Consider the following 23,535-nt stretch of genomic DNA (forward strand, 5'->3'; position numbering starts at 1 on the left):
GCTGCTTCCAGTCATTCTTTGAGTATTCTTTGCATCTTCGCTACCCTGCAGCTCTGTTGTTCCTTTTGTATTTTCTAAACTGCCTTTCAGTTGAACCCTCTTCCTCCGCACTCGCTGTATTTACTCCACCCACTGTCACCATTAATTTGTTTAATGCCTTATCTAATCAATTTACCAGGATACTGGTCCCAGCATGATTTGACTGAAGACTGTGCAAACAGAACAGTCCAGGACTGGGGCTAGTGCCACATGAACAAAAACAAGTTGCTGGAAAAACTCAGCAGGTCTGGCAGCATCTGTGAAGGAAAAAACGGTTAACATTTCGGGTCTGGTGACCCTTCCTCAGACCCTAGTGCCCAATGAATTGGAACCCAGTTCTCCCACATCAATCTTTGAGCTACACCCCCCTAATTGTATCTGTCTAGTGCCACTTTGCATGTGCACGCAGGGAGCAAGGACTCGTTACCTGCTGGACCAGTGGACTGGCTGAGGCTCCTCTAAAACTAAAATTTTGGATCCCCAAATGTGCCTCCCCTACAGTCACACTCTTCTGTTCCTGACCACAAACTAAATTTGCTGAACTGAATCTAAGGATGTGACTGCCTCTTGAATGTAGTTTCTAGGTACCTCCCCTGTTGCAGTGTCTGCTGCTCAGATTCCAGTTCATTAGCTCTGTGTTGAGTTTCCACTTGTTGACATGGCCACCATAGATTGCACTGGCATCCGCCAGATCCCATCTGATACAGCTGTAGAACAGCACCTGCCCATCCATCACTATTTAGTTAAATAATGTGGATGCTAAATATTTTGAGTGAGTTTCCGAGTTGTACTCTTGCAGCTGAAATAACATTGCCTGATTTAAGCCAATCCTCCAATCAAAAAGAGACATGAAGGAAATACTCACCAATAACCTACCTTTCTTTTGTTCTTGCTGTAATGTCTCACTGTGTTTTGATTTGAAAAGGAACTACATATGGAGATTTATATTGTAGAAAGCAACTTTGTCTTAAAGAATTGCACGCTGAATAAACAAATATGTCTGACATTTAAACATGCTTATTCTCTTGCAGCCACTTGTATGGAATGCTTTCGAGGAACCTGAGAACTGCCAATTTTCAAGGTGTGTATATTATTTTGAATCTTTTGGTCCTGCATTGTAGCACTTGTTTGAACTGTATTGCTGCAAAGGGAGGGAGGGAGGTGAAAGAGTATAAAAAGGGGGAAGGTAACCCCGTGTAGTGTTTTTTTTTAAATTAGATGGTAGATAAATCCATTTAATGTGTTGATGTCAATACTCCAAACGGATATTAATATTTCAGGCTGAGAACTGGTAACAGTTGAAAGGAGGGAAGGAGGATTACATGATTTCTAAAGAATCTGATTTATAGTGGTCTTCACCTGTTTTTCAGGCTCGTGGAAGATTTTTTTTAAAAATGTGAAATTGTACAAAGTTTAATCATGCTACCTTGGTTTGTATTGAGTTTTTAAAATTGTGGCCTAACTTCCTTGTTGAGCTGTAATCTGCTTTTTTAAAAAAAAACCGCCATAGGCTTTTTGGACACTATGAACCTACAGCAAGAGGAAAAATATAACTCTGTAAAATGTACCTCGTTTGGAAGAATCACCTGGAAGACATACTATAAAGAATGAGGGACTTCAAAGTCTTATTGTTAAGAGTGGCTGGATAGCATATTGATTGAGTTGGCTGAGTCCTGAAAGACTGTACTTCTGCCTTGTGGTGAGACAACTTGTAGAACCTTCAATTGACCGTATCACTTTACTGGTCACAAATGTTTCCTTTCATGCCTCCACACAATCCTTTTGGAGAAATGTCCTGCCTTCACGCGAAGGACATCCTTCATTGTATTATGTGGAACCACCGCTTTGTTAAATGGGATAGGTTGGAAACAGATCCTGCCATTCAAATCTGGGTAGCCATGTGAACCATGAGCAGCAGAATTATGCATTTCTTTACAATCTATACCTTTGGCGTCTGGTGTATTTCTTACTATATTGTTATCATTCAACTTTAATTCATTGAGGAATAAAGGAAACTATGCCAGACGTAGCACCAAGATTGTACTTAAAAAGACCAGTGAAATAAACTCTCGGGACTGTAAACATACCATGTCTGTAGTATAGCTATCTTTTTAATGCCATATCTGGTTGTGAATGGGTGGTGGACATTTCAATAATTAATGGAAGCAAGGAAAACTATATGAACATTCCCATCCTCAACTCATGGGGAGGCTCAGTATCTGTCTGCAAAACACACAGGCTGAAGCATTTGCAGCCACCTTCAGCCTGAAGTTGTTGAGTGAATGATGCATCTCTGCCACCTCCTGAATTTCTTACCAATTCTGAACCAGTGTTTAGCTCGTTTGAATCACTGATATCATGTGGCTGAGCTCACTGGATGCAACCATGGTTATGCACCGTGGCTGCAGTGCTTAAGGACCTATGTTCTGAAACATGTGATGCTGTCTCTGTTACTACAGTGACATCTACCCCACCATGGAAGATTGCTCAGGCATGTTCTTCAGCATGAAGAAGGATAGACCCAATCAATCCAGCCAGTTATTGACTAATTCTGTTCTTGATCAGCAGCAGAGCATTGAAACATGTCGATAGTTATGCTGTTGTGATATGTGCTCACTAATGTTGCCAGGCCTATTTGTCTGTAGGTCTTGCAACACCTTTGGAACAAAAATGGTGAGAAGAGAACATAACTGTCTTTGACGTCAAGGTGCCATTTGATCATGTGCTCCCTGATGCCACGCAGGTGAAGTCAGGAGGCAGTTTGCAGTTGTGGTGGAAGCAGTCATGTGTGGCACAAGGGTAGTTGCTTGTAGTTGTTGGAGACTAATCACCTCAATGTAGGACATCACTGTGATGTTTCCCTCAGTGACTTTATCTGAACCATCGGCAGCTGCTTTATGATCATTCCTCATCCTAAAGTCAGAAGTGGAAACATTCTCTATCCAGTGCTTAGTTCCGTTTACAATTCCTAAGAATTAGAAGCAGTCACCTTCTGTATTTAGCAAGACCTAGACAGAAGTCAGGTGTTGCTACTAATGTTCATGCCATACAAGAGGCAGATAATCAGCATCTCCAAATAGCCATTTTCCCTTGAAATTCAGAGGGATTGTCATCATTGAATTGCCCATCATCAATACCTTGGGGATTGCAGTGACTAGAAGCAAAACTGAATCAGCTCCACATTAACTATGGGGCAATAAAGCATCAGAGGCTTGGTGTACTGCAAAAAGTGACTTGCCTGAATTCTGAAGCCTTCCCACTGTCTAAAATGCACAATTCAGAAGTGTAATGGAGTGTTTTTCAGCTGAATGCTTGAATACAGCTCCAGAAACATTTGAGTTCTGTGTCATCCAGGACAAAGCAATTCCCTTGATTGGAAGCACATCGAGTATCTTAATCAATAATTCCCTCCATCACCAGTACATTAGATCTCATCTACAGGATGATTGCAGAAACCTGTCGACGCTTCTTCATCAGTACCTCCTAAACCTAGAATGCTAAGTGATGTGTGAGGACGCCACAACTTCCAAGTTGCCTGCCATTCTGACTTGACATACGTCATCACTGCATCAGAACCTTGAAACTACCTACCAGTACTGTTGGGAGTACCTTTACCACGTGGGCTGCATTGCTTCAAGAAAACTACTTCACCAGTTAGGGGAAAAAAGTCAGTGTAGGCCCAGCAAAACAATGTATTACTGTTTCAAATCACCATGAGTTGCTGGACATTTCACTTTAAATCACTATTGTGTTTTGGAAAATTGTATATTGCTCTTCGTCTTCCTGAATATTATGATGCTGTATGTGTCTATAAGTTGACCATTAAACTCAAAATTGAAATTTCCCTGTGGCCCAGAAAGTGGAGTTTTGTTAGGAAGTCACAAAGGAATGAGTCCTGGGTCTGATTTAATCGGTCCACAGAAATATTGGATAGAACTAGTGATCAAAGTTTGGGGGTAAGGGCAAAAGTTTGATACTCGCCAATTTGCCTAATTTCAAAAGCTGATGAGGACATATGAAGTGAATGGCCTCTTTTGGCACTAACAATTCTATGATTCTATAATCAATCAAACTGTTTTTGCTATGAATAAGAGAATTTACTTGATAAATTTCCCAGTATATAAGTCTGAACCCAGTATGTTAGTCTGAACCCAGTCATGACCAGATCAATTAATCTGCATTTGCACATCTCTTGGCAACTAATGCTGTATGCCATCACCCCAGGAGCCCATGGATATGTCATCAGCTTGGGAGAAGGGAAGGTATACGGCATGGAAAGAGACTGAGTCAAGAGTAAAGAGTGAAAATACTTGTGAAATCTCTTCAGTTTCAGTTTCTGTCACTCCAGCTTATTATCCTTGGTTGTGCAAAATTCATCTACCCTTAAGTGGGTCACAATCTGCAGTACCATTGGAGAGCGAATTATCCAGCTGGGATAATTTGAAAATAAACTGTTTTCCCTTGCTTGAATAATTTTATAATTTAGTTGCTGGATTGCTCTAAATGGTGGTCAAAATGCTTTCCGCATTTGCCACACATATGGGCATCTGGTAATTATACACTGGGAAGGGAACTCTTCAGTTGAATGGAATGCATGCGTGTTTCAAACTGTGTGCATTTCAGTTTTTAATTCTCTGACTTAAAATTTTTGCTTAAAAATTACCAAGCTATCTGAAGTAATAAATACAATATTATTTCTGTATTTCATCCCACCCTATCCTTTGCCTTTTTTAATTGTCCTTTATAGGTCCTTGCTTCCACTGTGCATCTTTCTCTAACTGGCATACTTATGCCAATTCTGGTTACTGCTTACAGCTTTCATGAACAGCTGACTTTAAAATGCTGTACTTCAGTATGGCATTGGTCCTGTCAGTTGGCCGTCCCCCTCTTGAGAGTAGGCACTCCATTACAATGTGTTGCAACTGGTAGTGTGGTCAAGAACTGCTTAAGCTCCTCTGAGTATGGGCAGGTGAGTTGGGATGTCACTCAATGCCTGATTATAAACTCTGACCTCCTGCTCCAGGGTATGTTATAAGTGTCATTTTGCTGAATTGCCCTGTTTCAGCAAAATCTGTAGATTTACAAATTCTAATCTACAATCCCAAAAACACTTCTTTTGGTAGGAATAAGAGCACTGCAGACGTCTATCTGGTGGATTAACCTGCAGGCCACTTGTTATTTTTCATGCCACGTTCATGGTCTTCTGAACTGCAAGGCCGAGTAGATGCTGGTGATTAATGATATTGAAGGATTAATGAGGCTTGCAGTAGAAATTGAAATGTGAGACAGGTTGTACCAAGTACTCTTCCATAGAGGTTTGTCTACTTGAGTGAAATTTTACAATGCAACCCATATGTTGTTTCCCTGACAATAGATGTGCAGTTATATCCATGAAATTGTGGATGAGCAACAATTAAATGAGTTTTTTTAAACATTAACCAATCAATTGGATGCATGGCTTATTGTGAAATTAAAGAATTAATATTGAATTCGTGAGTAATTAAAACGTCAGCTCCCAATGTAGGGTGATGGAGAAAAATTCTTGAATTTCACAATAGTGTATTGTCCAGATCCATCTTAAAAAGGCTTCAGTAGCGCAGAGTATTGAATGTAGAGTAAAACATCTAAGAATTTTCACTTGTGTATTTGCTCTAAAATATTACTTTAATCCTCACGTTAACTATAAATCTACACTGCCATGTCTTCCTCTGCGGAGATGCCTGTGTAATGGAGCGTTGGAATGAGCGGAGACTACTAACAAGGGAAACTAATCCTGCTTTCTCACTTAAAATCAATGACCAGAGGTTGGGTGATAACACGCAGTGAATACCAAATGATTGTTTTGAGAATGGTTAATATTGGGGAAGGTGTTCTTTTTGTTTCTTTTACCTGCAATGCAGATGCTGCACAGACTCGCACACTTGTAAAGGATACGAAATGCCTGCCTATGAGGGAAGATCGTCTGAAGGTAAACTACTGTGTGATTTGTTTTGTACAGAGTGGCCCCGTCTCTGTACTTCCTGTCTGAGTGTGCTGTAGTCAGAGCTCAGATGGGTGGGACAGAGTCTTCTTCTCTGTTTTCCAGAGTTCTCTTCTCTGTCTGTTGAAGGATGTAGCACCTTCCTCTCTGTTCACTTGATTCAATTTGTGGAAGATGGCAGAAATGAATAAGGTCCTCTAAACCTAGAAATATTGTTTTTGAAAGGTGCCACTTTGTTTCTTAATCCTCTATTTTTATGGGTAGGTGGAAATGGGTTACTTTGATAATTATGGTGATGTTGTGTTCAATGTATATTATGTTGCAGCACCGTCGGCAACTTGTAATTTGGTAAAGTGCTGCCACCAAACCCTCCTTTCCTTGCCGAGTCTAGGAGCTTATTTAGCCATGGTATAGGATAAATCGTTATTGAGTCTTCATGAGAAGAGGAACTTAGCATAACAGGATGTAATTTATTTCATGATAGCAATGTCTACAAGTTACATTGACCGTTTCAGCATAAGTACATTCAGGAGCCAGAGAATGACATGTTGATCTTCAGTTTAACCTTGTGCATCAGGGATATTGAGTATAAATTCTCTTCATCTGTCAATGTCCTAGAGTATCTTGGAAAATTTGATTTAATAATAAGAAAAGATCAGTAATTTTTTTATCTATTGTAATTTTCTAATTCTGTTTCATTATGCTGACCAATTTCTTAAATATCAGCTTTTTGTTTTGTTTGTGCAACTGTGCATTTAAATTTCTATTTGTCAGTGCAAGCTAAGACCTTTAATGATTTGGAAAAATAGAAAGCTGTATTCGTAAAATGTTACTTCATATGGGCCTACATTTTTTTTGCAGTGCAGACAAACTTCTTGGTCATGTATTGTAATTTAACCCCTAAATTTATTTCCCAACTTACATCCTTGACTCTCCTTTCTCCCCCCACCCCTCAACCCTAATCCAATTGACGTGACTACAGCAATAGTTTTGCACCTATTGGAATCTTTAGTATGATAAACCATTAGTGCACAATTTTGCTTTATGCATACCAGTAAAGGAAACAATTTATCATATTTTCTCTGGCTTCAGAATTTGACTCTCTACTTAGAATCTTCTGTTTCCAAGAATTTTTGAGAACATTCAGCCTGGGGTTCTGCCTTTTCTTTTTTGACACAAAGGACAGTGACTTAGTGGAACTGCTACATCCTATTCGCAACTAAAAGATAGCCATATAAACATTTGCTCCTTACTCTGTCTTCCCTATACAGTGCTCCGCATCGGGGGAACTTAGTGAAGAGGGAATAACTTCCTGGAACATACCAACTTCAGCTACCTCACATTTAAAAAGAAAGAACTCTGAATCAGGTTAGTGCTAAATTGTTTATGATGGATTAAGATTTAAAGGATGTTTTGTATTTTATCTAGTCAATTTGTTGTATAACTCTTTCACAAATGTAATGAACTACTTTTGGAGTGAAGCTCCTCATACAGCAAAAGTCGTTGAATGCACTTGCAAATTCAGAGGTAAGCATGCTACAGATGGAAACAAATTAATGTGTGTAAAATATTTAAGTAGATGATCCTTTCCCTGTCTGTTCATTCCTGCCCCAAAACCTGTCGTCGTATTTCTATAATGTGAAGTGAAGCGTTCAGGGTGACATGACTCCCTAACTGTATCTTATTTTCGTGCAGAGTTCGAACTGAAAATCCAGTTGTTTGTATGCTGGTTGTGACTTACGCCAGTTACTTTTTTCTAGACCATCACCTTTCATTAAAATCAGTATATTTGTCTGCTTTTCTCCTTTTGCCTTTGTTTTCGGCTTAAACCATCTATAAGACCACTAGGATCTTAACAACAATCCCAAGTATTCCAAGATTGTGCAGCATTTATTTAAGCGTCTATTGTCTTATATGAAGTGCAATCACTTGCAGAAACCAATCTATCAATTTTATGTAACCTGCAGTAACTATTGAGCTTTTTCCTCCCCCTCCACTTTTTCTGTGTCCATGATGAACATTGGTGTTGAAATTATTCCTATTGCTCGTACCAAAAGTTTTGTTTTGAATATTTGGCACCAAGAACTTCTGTGCCAGGTATAATGCAAACTGAATGCCGTCATCTTCACTCTGTGCCAGAAATTGTTGCTGTGTGGACCTGAGAAAAACATCTTTGACCTCTTCCTACTGTTATTTCTGAAGAAGACACATTGTGACAGCTCTGGCTAGCTAGGAGCAGGATCAAGATTCTTTCCTTTCATTCTTGCAGCTTAAAATTTCTTTGAACAGTATTCCTGAACCCTATGTGGATTTTTCCTGGAATTCTTTTGTTTATTTCTAGTGTAGAACTTGAAAACTCAAAATCCAATGTGCAGAGTTTTGCAATATGTTTGTGTTTAATTTTGTTAGATGAGTCTGTGACAGATGATCAATCTGAACGTCAGTCCAAAAATAGTATTTCCGGTCTTTGGGATGCTGCTGCACTGCCTTGGTGGTTTATTACAAGTTTGCGTTCAAACTATGGAAGCCGAAAGAGTGGATCAACTGATATTTGCAGCAACCAGGTGAAGTGATTTTTAAAACAAGAAAGTTAGAACTTATAAATCAAATTGAAGGTTTACTTATAGTCACATGTACCTAAGTACAATGAAAAGTTTTGTCTTGCGCGCGTAGCAGGCAGATCGTAACAAACAAGGACACGGATCATAGGGTACTTAAAGCGAGACATACAAGTTTACGACTGCACAGGAGGTGCATAAAGCAAGGTCAGCATTATTTGAAATTAGAGAGGTCCATTTAGCATTCCAGTAATAGCAAGGAAGAAGCTGTTCTTAAACCTGTTGGTGCATGTGTTCAAGCTTCTGCCTCTTCCTCCTGATGGAAGAGGTTCAAAGGGGACATTTACATTTTGCTGTCTCAAGTGCTTAAAAAGTGTTCCCTGAGTGTTGCCTGGGTAGGCAAAGTGGCAATATAAATCAGCCATAAAGAAGCAACCTGGGACTGAGGTCCAAAACTGATATGTAGACAGCCTACCTTTTGTTACCATGGTTGATATACCTTGTTCTTCGTGCCCTGTACTCATTCTAATAGTCTTGGTTCCTATAATCATATAATCATATATTCACCAATAATCTTCCACCTGGTTAGCAACCTGTGTTGAGAAGACAAATGCTTGAGATTAAAGGCAATAAAAGGTGATGTATGTTAGTTGTGTATATGACCAACTTGTCAGTGCTTATAATTGGACTTGGTTGGTTAACGGTTTATTTTAAAAAAATGTGTGTTCTTCAGGTACTTTCCTCTGGGCAGGAGATCCAGGTCTAAGTCCCTTCTTCCCTAGATGCTGTTTAAAGAAAAAAAAACTATCTTTATAAGAGTCTCTTGTGGCACAGTATTGTTGTACCTAGCTGTGAGCCAGACAGCCCAGGCTCAAGTTCCGCATGATCCAGAGCTGTGTTGTGGCATAGCTGAACAGGGTTGATTTAAGATGTCTATAAACTAAACTTCAATGAAAACTGACTTAAGTTAACTTATAATGATCCTCTCTGACACTCTGGTAGGGATGCTCCCAATGTGCCACAACATCCAACTGAGAATGTTATTCATTTGTTAAAGAAAATCATTATCTTTCCTGAACTCACTTAAAGCTTGCACCTGGTTAGCAGCCTATATTCAGATAGATGTGTTTGGAATCAGGTGAAAGTGGCACCATGTATATAGACCACAGTTGATAATTGGGTGAGGTTAATCAAATGGTGGAGAATTAAAGAAACATGAAGGTGGATTGCAATGGTTGTCACAGCTGATGTCAGTCACTTTTGAGAACGGGATGGAATTTCTCTTGTGCAGAGCATAAGTTTGTTGGGTTTGGTTTGAGAGTTTGGTGAGAGGTTTGAGTTTGGGTGAGAGGTTGTATTGTTACAAGGTCAGGACTGGAGTATTGAGAAGACGATAAGCAACAGGACATGTTGAAGTTGTTGAGTAAGATCCATGAGGTGATTTTGAAGGTAGCAGTTGGTGAAGATGGCTTATTATTGAATTTCATACGGGTTTTACCATTGAATATTTTTATGGGCTGTATGGCAATGTGGCTGCAGAGAATATGAGGTATTAAGGTTTTCATGTTCGAACCAGCCTAGCATTGCACTATGTATGCGCGAGTCTGCATCCCATCAGGAGACACTGTTTGACAACACGTTGCATAAGCCACAGTCTCCATGACTCTCTGACCCTTATCTCCAATAATTAAACTTTGCAGTTAACAGTGCAGAGACACTCAAGGGTGACACCTGTCTGGTAATGACTCTTAACACCAAAAGGTGTTCCTAAGGCCTTATAAGCACCTTTTTATTGACTTGTATAATATGGGCACCTTTATTGACTTGTGTAACTATGCCTGTAGTTATAGATGACATAAAATAATGCATATATCTAGTTAAGTGACTAGGCAGGCCAGCAAAATTTATGAGAGAACGTATCTAAGTGAGCTCAGCTTGGAACTTTAGTCCATTGTTTTGAAGCTGAATGATTGTAGTGCAGTGTCTCTTTGTTTCTTTTCATTTTCTGTCTGTGCTATTTTTGGAGTCAATGGCAGGAGTAAGGTGGATATGTATTTAGATTTTTGACTATTTCCTATCCTAGATGTGATCACTGGAATTTGGGTTCATTTCTTTCCTGGAACTCGAGCAGGACTAGAGCCAGAAGGGTGGTAGATTCCCTTAAAAAAAAACTGCTTCTATCCAGTCCACTTAAACTCATACATGCTGAAATCCTCAGTTGAAACCGAATTGCTATTGGCTACTTAGGTTTGTCCAATGAATTTATTGCAGGCTGTTTAGTATAGGACAGGACGCACAAAGTACCAAATGATGGCATGTTAATTAGTTTATGTTGGCTGAATAAGTTTACGATATTAACCCATTATTTTCATTCTTCAGGATATTGACACTGCCATTGTTTCTGACTCGACTGATGATCTCTGGTTTCTGAATGAGCCTGCCAGTGACCAAGTGAATGTGGAAATCAAATTGGAAAAGTTTGAAACAAAAGAAAAAGATTTGTGTGAGAACCAGAAAGGAGGGGAAGATAAAAATACAGATTGCAAGGAGGTAGGCAAATATTCAAGTAATCTAAAGTTACTTATGGGTGCATCAGTTTTCAGATGCATGTGTCTCTCTATGCTGCGTCACTCAGTCACATTTGAACTATGGCTGTATGGCTACTGTAATTTCAAATGCTACTGAGTCATTGTATCAAATGAGGACCCGATAAAGGTTAAATGCAATATTTCTTTGACAGCCTTTGTGAGCAGTTTGTTCAACTTTTTTTTGTTTGGAAGACCGAGGCCATCAGCTATCATCCAGAAATAAGTGCTAAAGGCAGATAGCTAATTGACCATGTTTTATCAGGAGAAGTAACGAATTGGAAAACCTTTTGGAAGAAAAGCATTGTTAGTACTAACTCATTTACATGTGCTTATATTGCTGGAAAAATAAAGGATACAGATATTATATTTTTAATCAATGTACTTAACTGTACAGTTTGATCTCCCAAAAAGTATAATATTTATTTAAAATGGCAAATTAATTAATATTTTAAGATTTTTTTTGTAGACTTGGTGATAATGGCAAAGACTTTTTTTTTACCCTGGTCGTTGTCTGTCTCAGGTTAAAAAATGCTCTTTCCTGACAGGAGAAGAACGTTGAATACAGTCTTTGGGGTTTGGAGTCGAAACTAGTCCAAATAGATGTCATAAAAGTCTCTTCTCTGAAGGCTGTTAACTTCACAAGAGAAATTTTGAGCTTGTGGGCACTTGACTAAGTTAAATGCCCTGAATTTAGCGTAAATTGCTTTCAATTCAACAAGCTCGGTCTTAGAAAACGCAAGATTGAAATCTATGGGGTGATTTTGCTCTGGTGTAGTATGGCGGCACTTAATTGAAGTCAATATCATCAGGTACACTTAGACAGAGCTAAAGTGTACCTACCTTGTTATAAGTGACTCAGAAGTGCTTAATACTGTCACTGGGTTTTAAAAAAAAATTCCCAACATCTTATCATTCTTCACCGTGAATGCGAAAAGCTGGTAGTCCTAACCTGCAAAGTAGCAAGGTAAGAATCACAGCAAGAATCACATTAATCATTTTGTGACTTACACTTGCAGTTTAGCAGTAGCTATATTGGTGACTCCTCTTGTGACTTGTCCACTCCTTTTCCCGACCCAGGCCTATTCCTCCCTTCAGGTTACAATATATGAAGCTGATGACGACTTGCCATGCTCGGGGGAGGCTACTGACACAGAAATCTCTGATTCATTTGAAAACTCTGATGATTTTTTAAAGGTAACTCCTAATATTTCAATGTATTCTGAAGTTTTCGTTGTAGACACTGAAATAATACATAGCAATTTTAATACAATTAAAGATTTGTCACAATATTGTTAACTTGTCTTTTCTGCATGCTTCAAGTAATGGGTGTTGTGAAACTTTTGGTCTATCTGTGAACATGATTGTTCTTGTGAAATAGTGGAAAGCAAATGCGACTTGCGTATAGATCTTAAGCATATTCTATTATTGTTAGATCATAGCTGATCTGTATCTTAACGCAAATTACCACCTAGGTTCCATAATTCTTAATAACTTTGCTAAACAAATATCTAAACAATCCCAGTGCGGAAAGTTCCACCTGATCTGGCCTCAACGGAATGTTGTGGAGAATTTCAGATTTTCATGACTTCGGAAGAAAATATTTTCTGGCATCATCTTTTGAATGACCCAAACCATTTATAGCTTTGTTCTGAACTTGGACAGTTTTTCTCTTTATCTATTTTAATTCCTTCAGTCATTCAGAGCATCTCCATTATATCATCATTTAATCTGTTTTGCATTCAGTGGGCTGCAATTCTAGTCTGTACAACTGTTCTTGTAATTAACCTTGCTGGTTGTGGTATTGTTCTTCTGAATCTGGGGCCAATTGATCCTTCCTGAAGTGAAGTACTTCAGATTGTGGCTAACTAGAGCTATTTGTAACACACCTTCCACCTCAGCATTCTTGTCCTTTCGAGTGATGCATTAGTCGCTTTAACTTTGTGTACCTAGAATCATAGAATCCCTACAGTGTGGAAACAGGCCCTTCGGCCCAGCAAGTCCACACCGACCTATAACCCACTTTGGCTACACATCCCCAAACACTGTGGGCAATTTAGTATGGCCAATCCACCTAACCTGCACATCTTTGGACTGTGGGAGGAAACCGGAGTACTCCGAGGAAACCCATGCAAACACAGGGAGAGCGTGCAAACTCTGCACAGACAGCTGCCCAAAGGTGGAGTTGAATCCAGGTCCGTGGTGCTGGTGAGACAGCAATGCTAACCATTGAGCCTTGGTACCTGTGAAATATTAATAAATCTTGATGTGATGGCTGGAATATCAATGCCTTTTTCTTTTGAAACATGATTTTTGTACTGTATAAAATGACCTTTCGCTCCAATGTTTTATCTAGACAACCCATTAATGCACCTGCAGTTTACTAGTGGTGCACAATACCAAAGAAAAATGCTCTGAACAATTACTGCTACTTCTGCTATACTATAAATTTCAATTTTATGTAGCTGCTTTGCATAATTGGGCTTAATTTGCCTTATTTTGTTTTAGTAACTTATATAAAGGCATCTCAATTTTTAAAAGATTTGTTTTGAAAGTTCATATACTGTTCAATTTTGAACAGTTCTGATCTTCCTGTTGGTTAATTTATTATTGAATAGCAATATTAACCATATTCATATCTTGAAAGATAGAGTTGGTAATAGAAATAACCTTTGCAATACATTGCCTGACATTTCCTTTATGCTGTAAAATCAAAGTGGTTATCCAAAATGTCTGACTTGATCCCAGGTGGTGTAAAGCACTAAGATGCTCATGATGTACGTTCCTGCTTTTCCATTTCAGGACTCTTGGAAATGTACCAACTGTAAAAAGTGTAATCCATCTCAGAAGCAATATTGCCTGTGGTGCTGGGCACTTCGTGAAGGCTGGCACCTCAATCCCAAGTTCGTACATTCAACATCTGACCCATTAATTACTGGCTTTGAGGTGACAGAGGAAGGTGAAGACATTGATGTTCCTGACTGCAGAAAGTCTGTTTCTGACCCTCTGATTCAGACTGAACAACTAAAATGCAATGAGAAAGGAAAATATACCCAACATAACTCTTCAGAGTCCTTAGATAGACTTTCACAGCCATCCACATCAAGTATCAACTTGTCAAGGAATAAAGAGGAACTTAAGTCTGAAGAAACAAAATCTCAGTGTGAAGACTCCTTACATTTTCAGAGAAACCGCTTGGGACCCTGTCTTGTCTGTGGTGTGCGCCCCAGGACTGGGAATATTATCCATGGAAAGACAGGACATCTAGTAGCATGCTATGCATGTGCTAAAATGTTACATAAGCGTAAACTGCCTTGTCCTGTGTGTGTGCAGCCAATTAATACAGTTATAAGAACTTTTATAGGATAGCTACATGCTGTGCCGTCAAGTGAAATGCAAAGCTATCTTTGCTTATGACTGTTGTTCCAGCTGAGCTTTTCCACTTGCCTTTGCAACATGGAGAGGTAATGGGTAAAGAACAGTATGCTGGAAGAGGCAGGAATCCGTCTTGGTCTATCTGGAGCAATGGTGTTTTCTCTGCATCTCTGCAGAGTTCAAGTTTAATGAGGTAAATTGAAGTACTGTAAACACAACTTAGAGTTTTATGTCATTTGAACCAGGACACAACATATGTTGGCAGTTAACAACATTCACAACAAGTGCCATGCATGCTAGTGGAGCCAATATGTTTGGATTGTGATAAGGTTTGCCAAGAGTGTTCTTTTTTGTGTTAGAATGGTGTAGATTCTGTTCTGTATAACATTGGGTTCTATTGTAATATTTATTTTGGTTTTGAAAGTTCTGTGCAGTTCTTTGATTAGCAATGGTACAAAATCTATTAACTTTTATAGTCATTATATTTATCGATGAAACTTTTGAAGCTGACCAGTGGTAGTTTTAAAATTGGGCCAGATTTTGTAGTTGCCCTCTTTGCAAGTTGGATCAAAAATTACTTGCTGTGTCTCAGTGTCCAAGTTGCAGAGTTCTGCTTTCAAATACTTTTGAGCTATAAATTCTTTGAAACATCGTGGTTGTGATGTGTAAATGCATGTTTCTTTAATCTTCTGCTGTAGTCACGAGAGATGCTATCGTCTGCAGTCATCTCGAGTGCCAGTTAGTGCTAGCTAGAATTTGAAATGCTATGCTGCTTTTGGCATATTAAACAACACTAATCTAGTAACCATTTTTATTTTGGCCATTGATTCTAGACTTATTTAGCAGTTGATACCCAGGCATTTGAGGAATGAGGAAATTGCCCATAATCCGTTGCTTTTAATGTCATATTTCATCTGCTCCTCATTTCCCCTCTTGATTCCACTATTGCGTGCACAGCCTGTGAGTAATCACAACATTGATGGCTGAAATTTTTTTAATCTTTACAACTATAGTTTGGAAGGACAGGAATTAAATTACCTGTGTTGTTTTTGGGATTTATACTTCTTTGAATCTAGTGACAATGCTGGATGTCGTGACTTACTGTCAGTGTTAAAGCTAATATTTCTTCTAAATTTCACAACATATGCTGGTGTCCTTAAAATGGCATTTTAGTTGTTAAGTTCTGGAGCAGAAAGGTTTCAGAGAAAATCAAACTGTTGTTCTGTACAGTGGCCAGTACTTTAGCATCAATGTTTCCATGAAGAATATGACAAATGTTGTTTAGTAATTGAGCACTTTTTTAAAAAATTAAATATATTTTTTTTTTGGTTTTTGACAACTTTTGTGTTTTTGATTAGGGTATCTACTGTTTGACATTTCTGGGAGTCTTCTGGTGTGACAGTTTATACTAAGCTGCGGTTAATGTGCAATAATTCAGTACTACCAGAGAGTAGATTTGCTTCAATAAAATAATTGATATACTGATTTGATGTTTCTCCCTTTAATGAGGTGCTTTGTGGGTACTTCCAAAATTTAACAAGTGATGTAAATTTCTGTTGAACTAAAAACCATTGCAGTACTTAAAACCTTAAGCATGAAAAAAGCAAAGAAGAAATTGTTTTGATTTACATTATTGGTCTGAGGGGCAATTTACCATCTAATTCCAGTACATAGTTAATCACAACTGAATTCCATTTCAGATATGCCTACTGACTGGTTTCCATGTTTTATCTGCTCAAAAATATTATCTGACCGATTTGGAGCTACAAAATACAGTTACCTTTTGTTGCTTCTCTTTATTAATCATGCTATGTGGGCAGCACAGGCTAGGGTAGCAATTACTGCCCATCCTGATTGTCCTTTAGAAGATGGTGGTGAAATGCCACAGAACTATTACCGTTCCATTTGGAAAGAAATTCCAGGATTTTAATCCAGTGATGAAGAAATCGTGATATAATTCCAAGTTAGGGTGGTGTGTGACTAGGAGGAGAACTTGCAAGATGGCAGTATTCTCCTGCATCTTCACTTTCTAGGTGACAGAGGTCACAAATTTGGAAGGTGATTTCTAAGGAGCTTTGATGCATTCTGTTCATGGTACATACAGCTGCCATTATGCACCATGTGAAGGAATGAATTTTGAAGGGGTTAGATGGGAAGTCAAATCAAGTGGGCTGCTTTGTCCTAAATGCTGTTGAGCTCCTTGAATGTTGTTGGAGCTGCACTCACCCAGGCAAGAGGGGAGTATTCCATCATGATTGACATGTAGATGTATGGTATGAGGAGTCAGGAGTTAAATTGCTTGTATCTGAATTCCAGCGTCTTGTCTAATCTTGTACCCGCAGCTCTTACTTAACCGATCAAGATCAGTTTCTCTGTTCAGGATAGAAAGATGCACAATATAGATGACTTGGTATACTCCATTGCTTGTTATGGCTTTTGGTGGCTAAGGCACTACACAAGCAGAATTAATGGGTGGCAAAGTTAGCCATTGTTTTAGAAAATTGATGGTTGGTTGGTCTGTTTGGCTCAGTCAGTGTTGCAGTTTTTAAAAAAGCAACATAGTATCATATTTTGAACCAAACAAATAATTTCAATACTTTTTGGAGGAAAGCGATTTTAAAAAAATGCCTTTTCTTGGTGATTGAAATTCTAATGTCCAAAGTCTGGCGTAAAACCTTGTTTCACGTGAGAATGATTCAAGTTGATATTTCTAAAAAGGGGGTTGAAATTGGATGCCAATCTGCTCCAACCAACCAGTTACCATTTGGTAGTGCTGAAGAGGTTGCACTTACAGCCAGCTGCCTGATTAGTGAATTGCACTAACTTTAAACCCAGCCCCACATGCTACTGCTCCATGTTAAAATTCAGCATTAGGGTTCCAAACTTCTTTTAATATTGAACTTACTGACTACTATACTACAGTCACAACCATTGTCAGAGTGGTTATTGAGCATTATACTTTCCCATTGAGGAGGTTTGTATTTGTAAAACCAAACTCCCCTATTTACTTGGACAGCTTCCCTATGTGCCTTTGGAAGAATTCACCAAAGGGTCCAGTGGTTCTCAGTTCCAGCTCATTGAGTAGACCCCAAATAACCCATCTCTTCATGCCAGAAATGACATTGTAAGTGATTTGCAATCTGTCTTGTTCATCCATCTTTTTGTATTATTGATCATGAAAAGTCTTAATTTAAAAACTCAACCTTGTTTTAAAATCCCTCCATGGCTTGCTTCTCCCTATGTGAGTAATCACCTTCAGCCCCCCAGCCTTTTGAGAGAGATGTGCTCGCCTATTCCTGCCCCCCTCAGTATCACTGAATTTAATTGCACCATCCTGGTCCTGGTGCTTTCAGCTCCTAGCGCCTCCAGCTCAGAAATTCTCTTGCTACCTCTCTCACTCACTTTTCTCCTTTTAAGACACTACTTAAACCTGTGACCAAACTTATGCTATTTCTGATCAGAAGGAAACTTGGAAGAATCTATAAAATTTTGAATAATAATTAAAGCTTGTGCATCAAAATCTTAGTCACCATTTTTAAGACCTTCTGAGGATATCCACCAGTACCCAGAGGACTTTTAAACCTGCATCTCTGACAATTTTCTCGGTATCACTTGCCTGGTGATTGCATTAGTCCTCACTACAGGAGATACAAGCAACATTCCAGAAAAAAAAAACTGTAAATCAGGAAGGGAAGTAATGTGAGGAAAAATTACATAGTACTTGTTTAGTTCATCTGTTGCCATTATATTTTCCATTTATTAATTCTCGGCCATTTTCTATGGAGTCAGTGCTCCCAATTAGATTTCTTTTGTACTAATTTTTATTAACCTCAGTCTTGCTCATCTGTTCGCAAACACTTATGTCCAATCTTTGCACATCTTTATGCGCTGCTTCTATACATTTCATACTATCTTTTTCACTGCTAATTAGCTATGGATGTGGGTCCGCTGAATTTTATTTTCTTGTGTTGTATGTATTCTGAAAAATTCTCTTAAATGTGTTCTATTGCATTGCTGTTGTCCTGTCTCTTACCTTAATTTGCCAGTCCACTTTATCTCGGCTTTCATGCCTGATAACGGTCCTTATTTAAGTTTGACGTTATCTGGTCTTGGACTTTTTTCCCTCTCCCTCTAATATGTAACACATAATTTTGATTATCTAGAGGTACCTTCACTGTCTCACTGCACAATACCAGGCATAATATAGCCTGCCATCTGTTTAGATCCAGGACGTGGTTTTCCAAGAATCTGTCCTCATCTAGTATTTGCACATCTGACTTTTTTTTTCCCCAATCTATGTATGGATTAAAATTATTAGTGATTATGTTTGTACCTTTCTGATGATGAAATTATTTCTTGCTTTTTAATATTCTACCCCGTTTGGTTATTAAGAGGCCTGTGCATCGCCTTCACAAGTGATTTCTTCCCTTTGTGATTTCTTATCTCTGCCAATTAATGCTTCTACATGCTATTTTCCTGAATATGGCTTATCCCTATCTAGTGTTAAAACTACCAGCAGACCCAGTCTTTATCTTCCTGCTGCTGCCATGTCTCTGTAATGGTCAACAAATTGAAGGCATTTATTTCTATTCCCACTATTGGTTCATCTGTTTTGCTTTGATTGCTATGTGTATTAAGCCTGTAAATTTGTCCTCTATTTTTGTAACCCATAACCTTATCTGTTTGTTTACTCAGATTTGTGCTTGCATTTCCTATCCTTGTCTATCATTTCCCATATTATAAATTTTGTCTTGCTTTGATTCTACTTGTTGATTTATCACCTCTTTCCAGATTTCAGCCCCGTTCCCATTAATGTGTTCAAACTACTCTACCGTCCTAGTTGTTTGGCTCACTGGAACACTGATCCCAGCGTAGTTTGGGTGTAGACTGTCCCAACAGTCCACCCTGCACTTTTCTGATATTTGTGCTAGTGCCCCATGGACTGCTTTTATTGTTGTCTGAGCTATGCCTTCATTTCTCAAATCTTATTTTCCCTATTCTGATCTTTATGTGGATGTGTCATTTTCCGGTTTGATAATGCTTCTTAAAATGTACCTTGGTTGGGGTAGGCAATGTTTTACTACATTAAAACTGCAATATAATATTTTCTTGACTATTGTCAAGAGCTCAACAAGTGAAAATCAAAATTGAATAGCAGTGTGATAATGTGTTTATTATAATAGAGTTGAAATTATCATAAGATGGCAGTATTTTGTTATTCCAAAGGAGACTGTGTGCCTGTGTTTGCTCTTCAGTTGAAATATCCAGTCACCAAAGCCCTGAAAATTATTTTCAGTATGTTTCCAGATCGTAAGTTCCTCACTATGGAACATCTATCCTCTGATCCTTGTTAATTATTTTAAATCTTTTTGTTTCTTGTTACTTAGCTGGAAAATTGGAACATTTTCTCCTGACTTACATTTGTCAAACCCCCTTGTAACTTAGAACAGCTCCAACTGTGTCTTTTCCACTCACCCCTTGAGAACGACTACAGTTCTGGTTTCTGCACTTAATTGAACCTCAACCGTGATACTATTCTAGTAAATCTTTGTACCCTGTGTGAACCTCTGCCATTCTCCAGGAATTATTCACAGTTGAATTCTGCTGTACTGAAGCAGTGATTTTGGTAGGTAAAGATTAACTACAATGCTTCCATAGGCTCTGTTCATAATGGTAAAGATTATATAACTGTCAGCCATGTGTGCATAAATGGCTGTTGAAAGAAATTTGCTTACTTTTAAAAACATCTTTATTCAAAACCTCCAACTCCTCTATCAATAACTGACTCCCATCCATTCCACAGCTGTTGTGGCCTCTTGAATTCAGATCTCTTAAGCTTGTGGCTATGACACCACAGGCTGGTTCTGAGAGACAGACGAGATCAATAGTGACTTTGATCATCAGAAAGTTGAAAGAGTGCAAGAGAATTTAGGGCAGGAATTTCAAGGGCACATAACAATTGTTTGTACACAAATTTCCTTGCCCTGTAATTTAAAAACAAGTTCATTGTTTGTACATTCCAATTGCAGTGATTATAAGTAACACCCGGGGGTTGGGGGGGTGAAGCTTATGCTTCGGAGCCTTAGAAAAGGATTACACTGTTAATGGTTCTTAGAGACACAACAACAAAGATTCATTAGAACAAATTGTATTCCATTTCAGTTTGTCCTATGGTAAAAATTCATGAACGAAAGGGAGTCATTGCCACCAGCAAACCACATGCATTTTGCATAAAATTGATCGAGCCCGCAGGGAAAGTGTAAGATAAGATTGGTTTGGTAGTAAATTTAAGGGAGGAGATTCAATCATGGGGTTTGATTTTCTTTTGAAAATTCCAACATTTGTTTATCAGATTAAATTTCTGCCTTTGTACCTCACTGCAAGACAGTTTTTCATACTTTACACAAGCAAGCTGACCTGATGTGGCACAATACCTCTCATGTGACAGATATGTAGCAATTTATATCACACTTTTAAAAATGTTTATTTGCTACTCTACTCTGGAAGATCAACTAGCAACTATACTTAGTTAAACATGTCTATTTTCTATACAAGTGGGACCCTCCATTATCCATGGCTCAGCATTTCTGCTTTCATTGTCATCACCTTTGGTGATTAATTGCCATGAAAAAAGATGGTCTGTTACAGTCTCTGATTCCCAGAAATATGGCTTAGAATGTGTATTTGAGTTAAAAACCATCAAGTTCTGCTGCTTTACTGAATTCACTTAACTAACTCTTAACAGCTGATTCTAATGCTCTTTAAAGATGAGGATTTAGATCTATTCTGGTAATCAGAGCCATTAACTGGCCCATATCCTGTAGTTCTCCCCTGTTTCTTCCTCAAATGACATCTAGTTGATTTTCATCTTCTGGTTTCTCAATGGTGCTGCTTCCAAATTGTCCTTTGCCATTTCTGCAACTTAGCACTTGATCCTACCAGCAAAGTTATCTTCCCATATTGCTTTGCCAATTCATCACATCCTGAACCACTACACTTGACTTAACATGCACAGGAAAGACAACTGTTTACATATGCTTTCTTCAATATTATCTGTTTGCCATTTTGTGCTGCCATCTTTAGTCAAAATCAAATGACAACTGTCAAAAACTTCCATACGTGCATGAGTGAGACCCGCAATTGTGTATAGCCTACCATTTCATTCTTCTTTCTATTCTATCTGCCATCAGCTTCTGACATTGCTGTAATAAAGTTCATGCAATTTTCAAGAAAAACTTCTTCATACCTGATTAGGAACATGCAATAAAATAGCTGAGCATAAAGGACAGGTTGAGTAGAAATGGGCCTATACTCTAGTGTGTAGAAGAATGAGGTGTCGTAAAATTGAGAGCTTGGTGAGGTAGATGTTAATAAGCTTTGGCAGCAGAACACTAGTAATTAGAGCCAATTCTTTATCCTGCTTTCCCTGTTAAATGGAGATCAATGAATAGACTAGGTCTATATTCCTTTACTTATGGAAGATTGAGAATGTGTTCTGGTCTACTTACTCATCTATGATCATCTACTGAACAAAGACTGCTAGATGGCAGCAAAAAAACTACGCATTTTCTACAATCCTGAAGGAAGTCTGAAGAGGGAATCTCTAAAGGCTTTGTTTCACTATCTGTGCCTGCAACCACATGGCTACACAAAAATCAATGTTTTTGAAAAAAAAAGCAAGGAGAGAAATATTTTATCTAATGGGTATCTCTTGAACAAAGGACGGTAAACTGAATGACCATAATTATATGCTTGTATGTCAATGACCGTGCTCTTATTTCTCAAATTGCCTTTGAAGCATCTCGCTTGAGGAGGGATTATTGATCAGATCACTAGCATGTGGGTTGTTTGCTGCAAGTTAATTTTATAAAACTTCGACCACTCAAAGCCGATGATGCTAAATGAGAAATCTGAAACCGGTATTAGTCCCAACCAAGCACCCAATGCTAAAATGGAAATGAAATGAAATGATGGCAGTTGGAATTAAAAACAATGCTGGAAACATTTAAAAAGCTCAAACAGCATCTTTGGGGAAGAATGCAAAGTTTTAGGTGGCTGAGCTTTTACCAGAACAACCCCAATGTCTGTTTAATGCCCTGTGATGTGCTAATCCAACCAGTGACAGGTGCAGATACTTTCTGTTCACATGCCTAATGATGTTATTAAATGCTTCCTATCCAAGAGGCAGGGACACTTCCAGTACTTTACAAGAGCACTGCTGCGGCAGTGACAGTGACAGTCTGAATTGCTGAAGCTGCCACCAACATTGGAGAGTTATGAAATATACAGATAGGATCTTACAATCCCTGCAGTGCGGGAAGTGGCCATTTGGCTCATCGTGTCAAGTCCAACCCTCCAAAATCTACACATCTTTACACTGTACATTCTCCCCTTGTCTGTGTACAAACTCCACACAGACAGTTGAACAAGACTATAATTGAACCCAGCACAGAGGCAGCAATATCACTGTGCCGCACAGCCATAATATCAGTCCAAGTGACAGGATGGCTTCTGCTGGTTTCAAGACCACAGTAACTTGTTACCCCCATCCTCCTGTCGACCTAGGTTCCTATTCTCTTAACCCCTGCTGCAGTAATTTTAGGCAGCTGCAGTTGTGGTCACTTCTTCATCACCTGTTTACATTCCCCTCAAATTTAAATTTAGATTTTTCTAAATCTCTTTCTATTCAATCTTACAAAGTAATTAGCAGTTAAGTCTGTAGTTGTATGTGTGATGAGAGAGATTGTAGATGGTGAGCAGCAAGTAACGTTAGTAAATCAAAAATCCATTACCCTACAGTGATCCAAAGGAACATTTCCATTTTCATAGATATAATTAGACATTTGGTGCATAGCAAATTACTAAACACAAATTATGGCTACTGTAAATCAGGAACAAAAACAAAGTTGCTGGAAAAGCTCAGCAGGTCTGGCAGCATCTGAGAAGGAAAAAACAATGTTTCAGTTCTGGTGACCCTTCCTCAGAATTGTTGTTGTCG

General features: G+C 38.6%; 1 protein-coding gene across 2 annotated transcripts in view; it reads left to right on the forward strand.

Moving 5' to 3' along the window:
- mdm4 (MDM4 regulator of p53) overlaps nt 1-16,022 on the forward strand; it is a 39,775-nt gene extending 23,753 nt beyond the window's left edge. For both annotated transcript variants that reach the window (XM_048553046.1, XM_059653362.1), the window contains exons 5-11: nt 1,071-1,120; nt 5,940-6,007; nt 7,291-7,387; nt 8,429-8,583; nt 10,957-11,127; nt 12,243-12,359; nt 13,965-16,022. In XM_048553046.1, the coding sequence (XP_048409003.1) occupies nt 1,071-1,120; nt 5,940-6,007; nt 7,291-7,387; nt 8,429-8,583; nt 10,957-11,127; nt 12,243-12,359; nt 13,965-14,531 (1,225 nt within the window). In that variant the 3' untranslated portion in view covers nt 14,532-16,022. The remainder of the gene's footprint in view (nt 1-1,070; nt 1,121-5,939; nt 6,008-7,290; nt 7,388-8,428; nt 8,584-10,956; nt 11,128-12,242; nt 12,360-13,964) is intronic.
- The last annotated feature ends 7,513 nt before the right edge of the window (nt 16,023-23,535 follow it).

The sequence above is a fragment of the Stegostoma tigrinum genome, chromosome 21 (genome assembly GCF_030684315.1).
Source record: "Stegostoma tigrinum isolate sSteTig4 chromosome 21, sSteTig4.hap1, whole genome shotgun sequence".
In the NCBI taxonomy this organism is placed as follows: domain Eukaryota; kingdom Metazoa; phylum Chordata; class Chondrichthyes; order Orectolobiformes; family Stegostomatidae; genus Stegostoma; species Stegostoma tigrinum.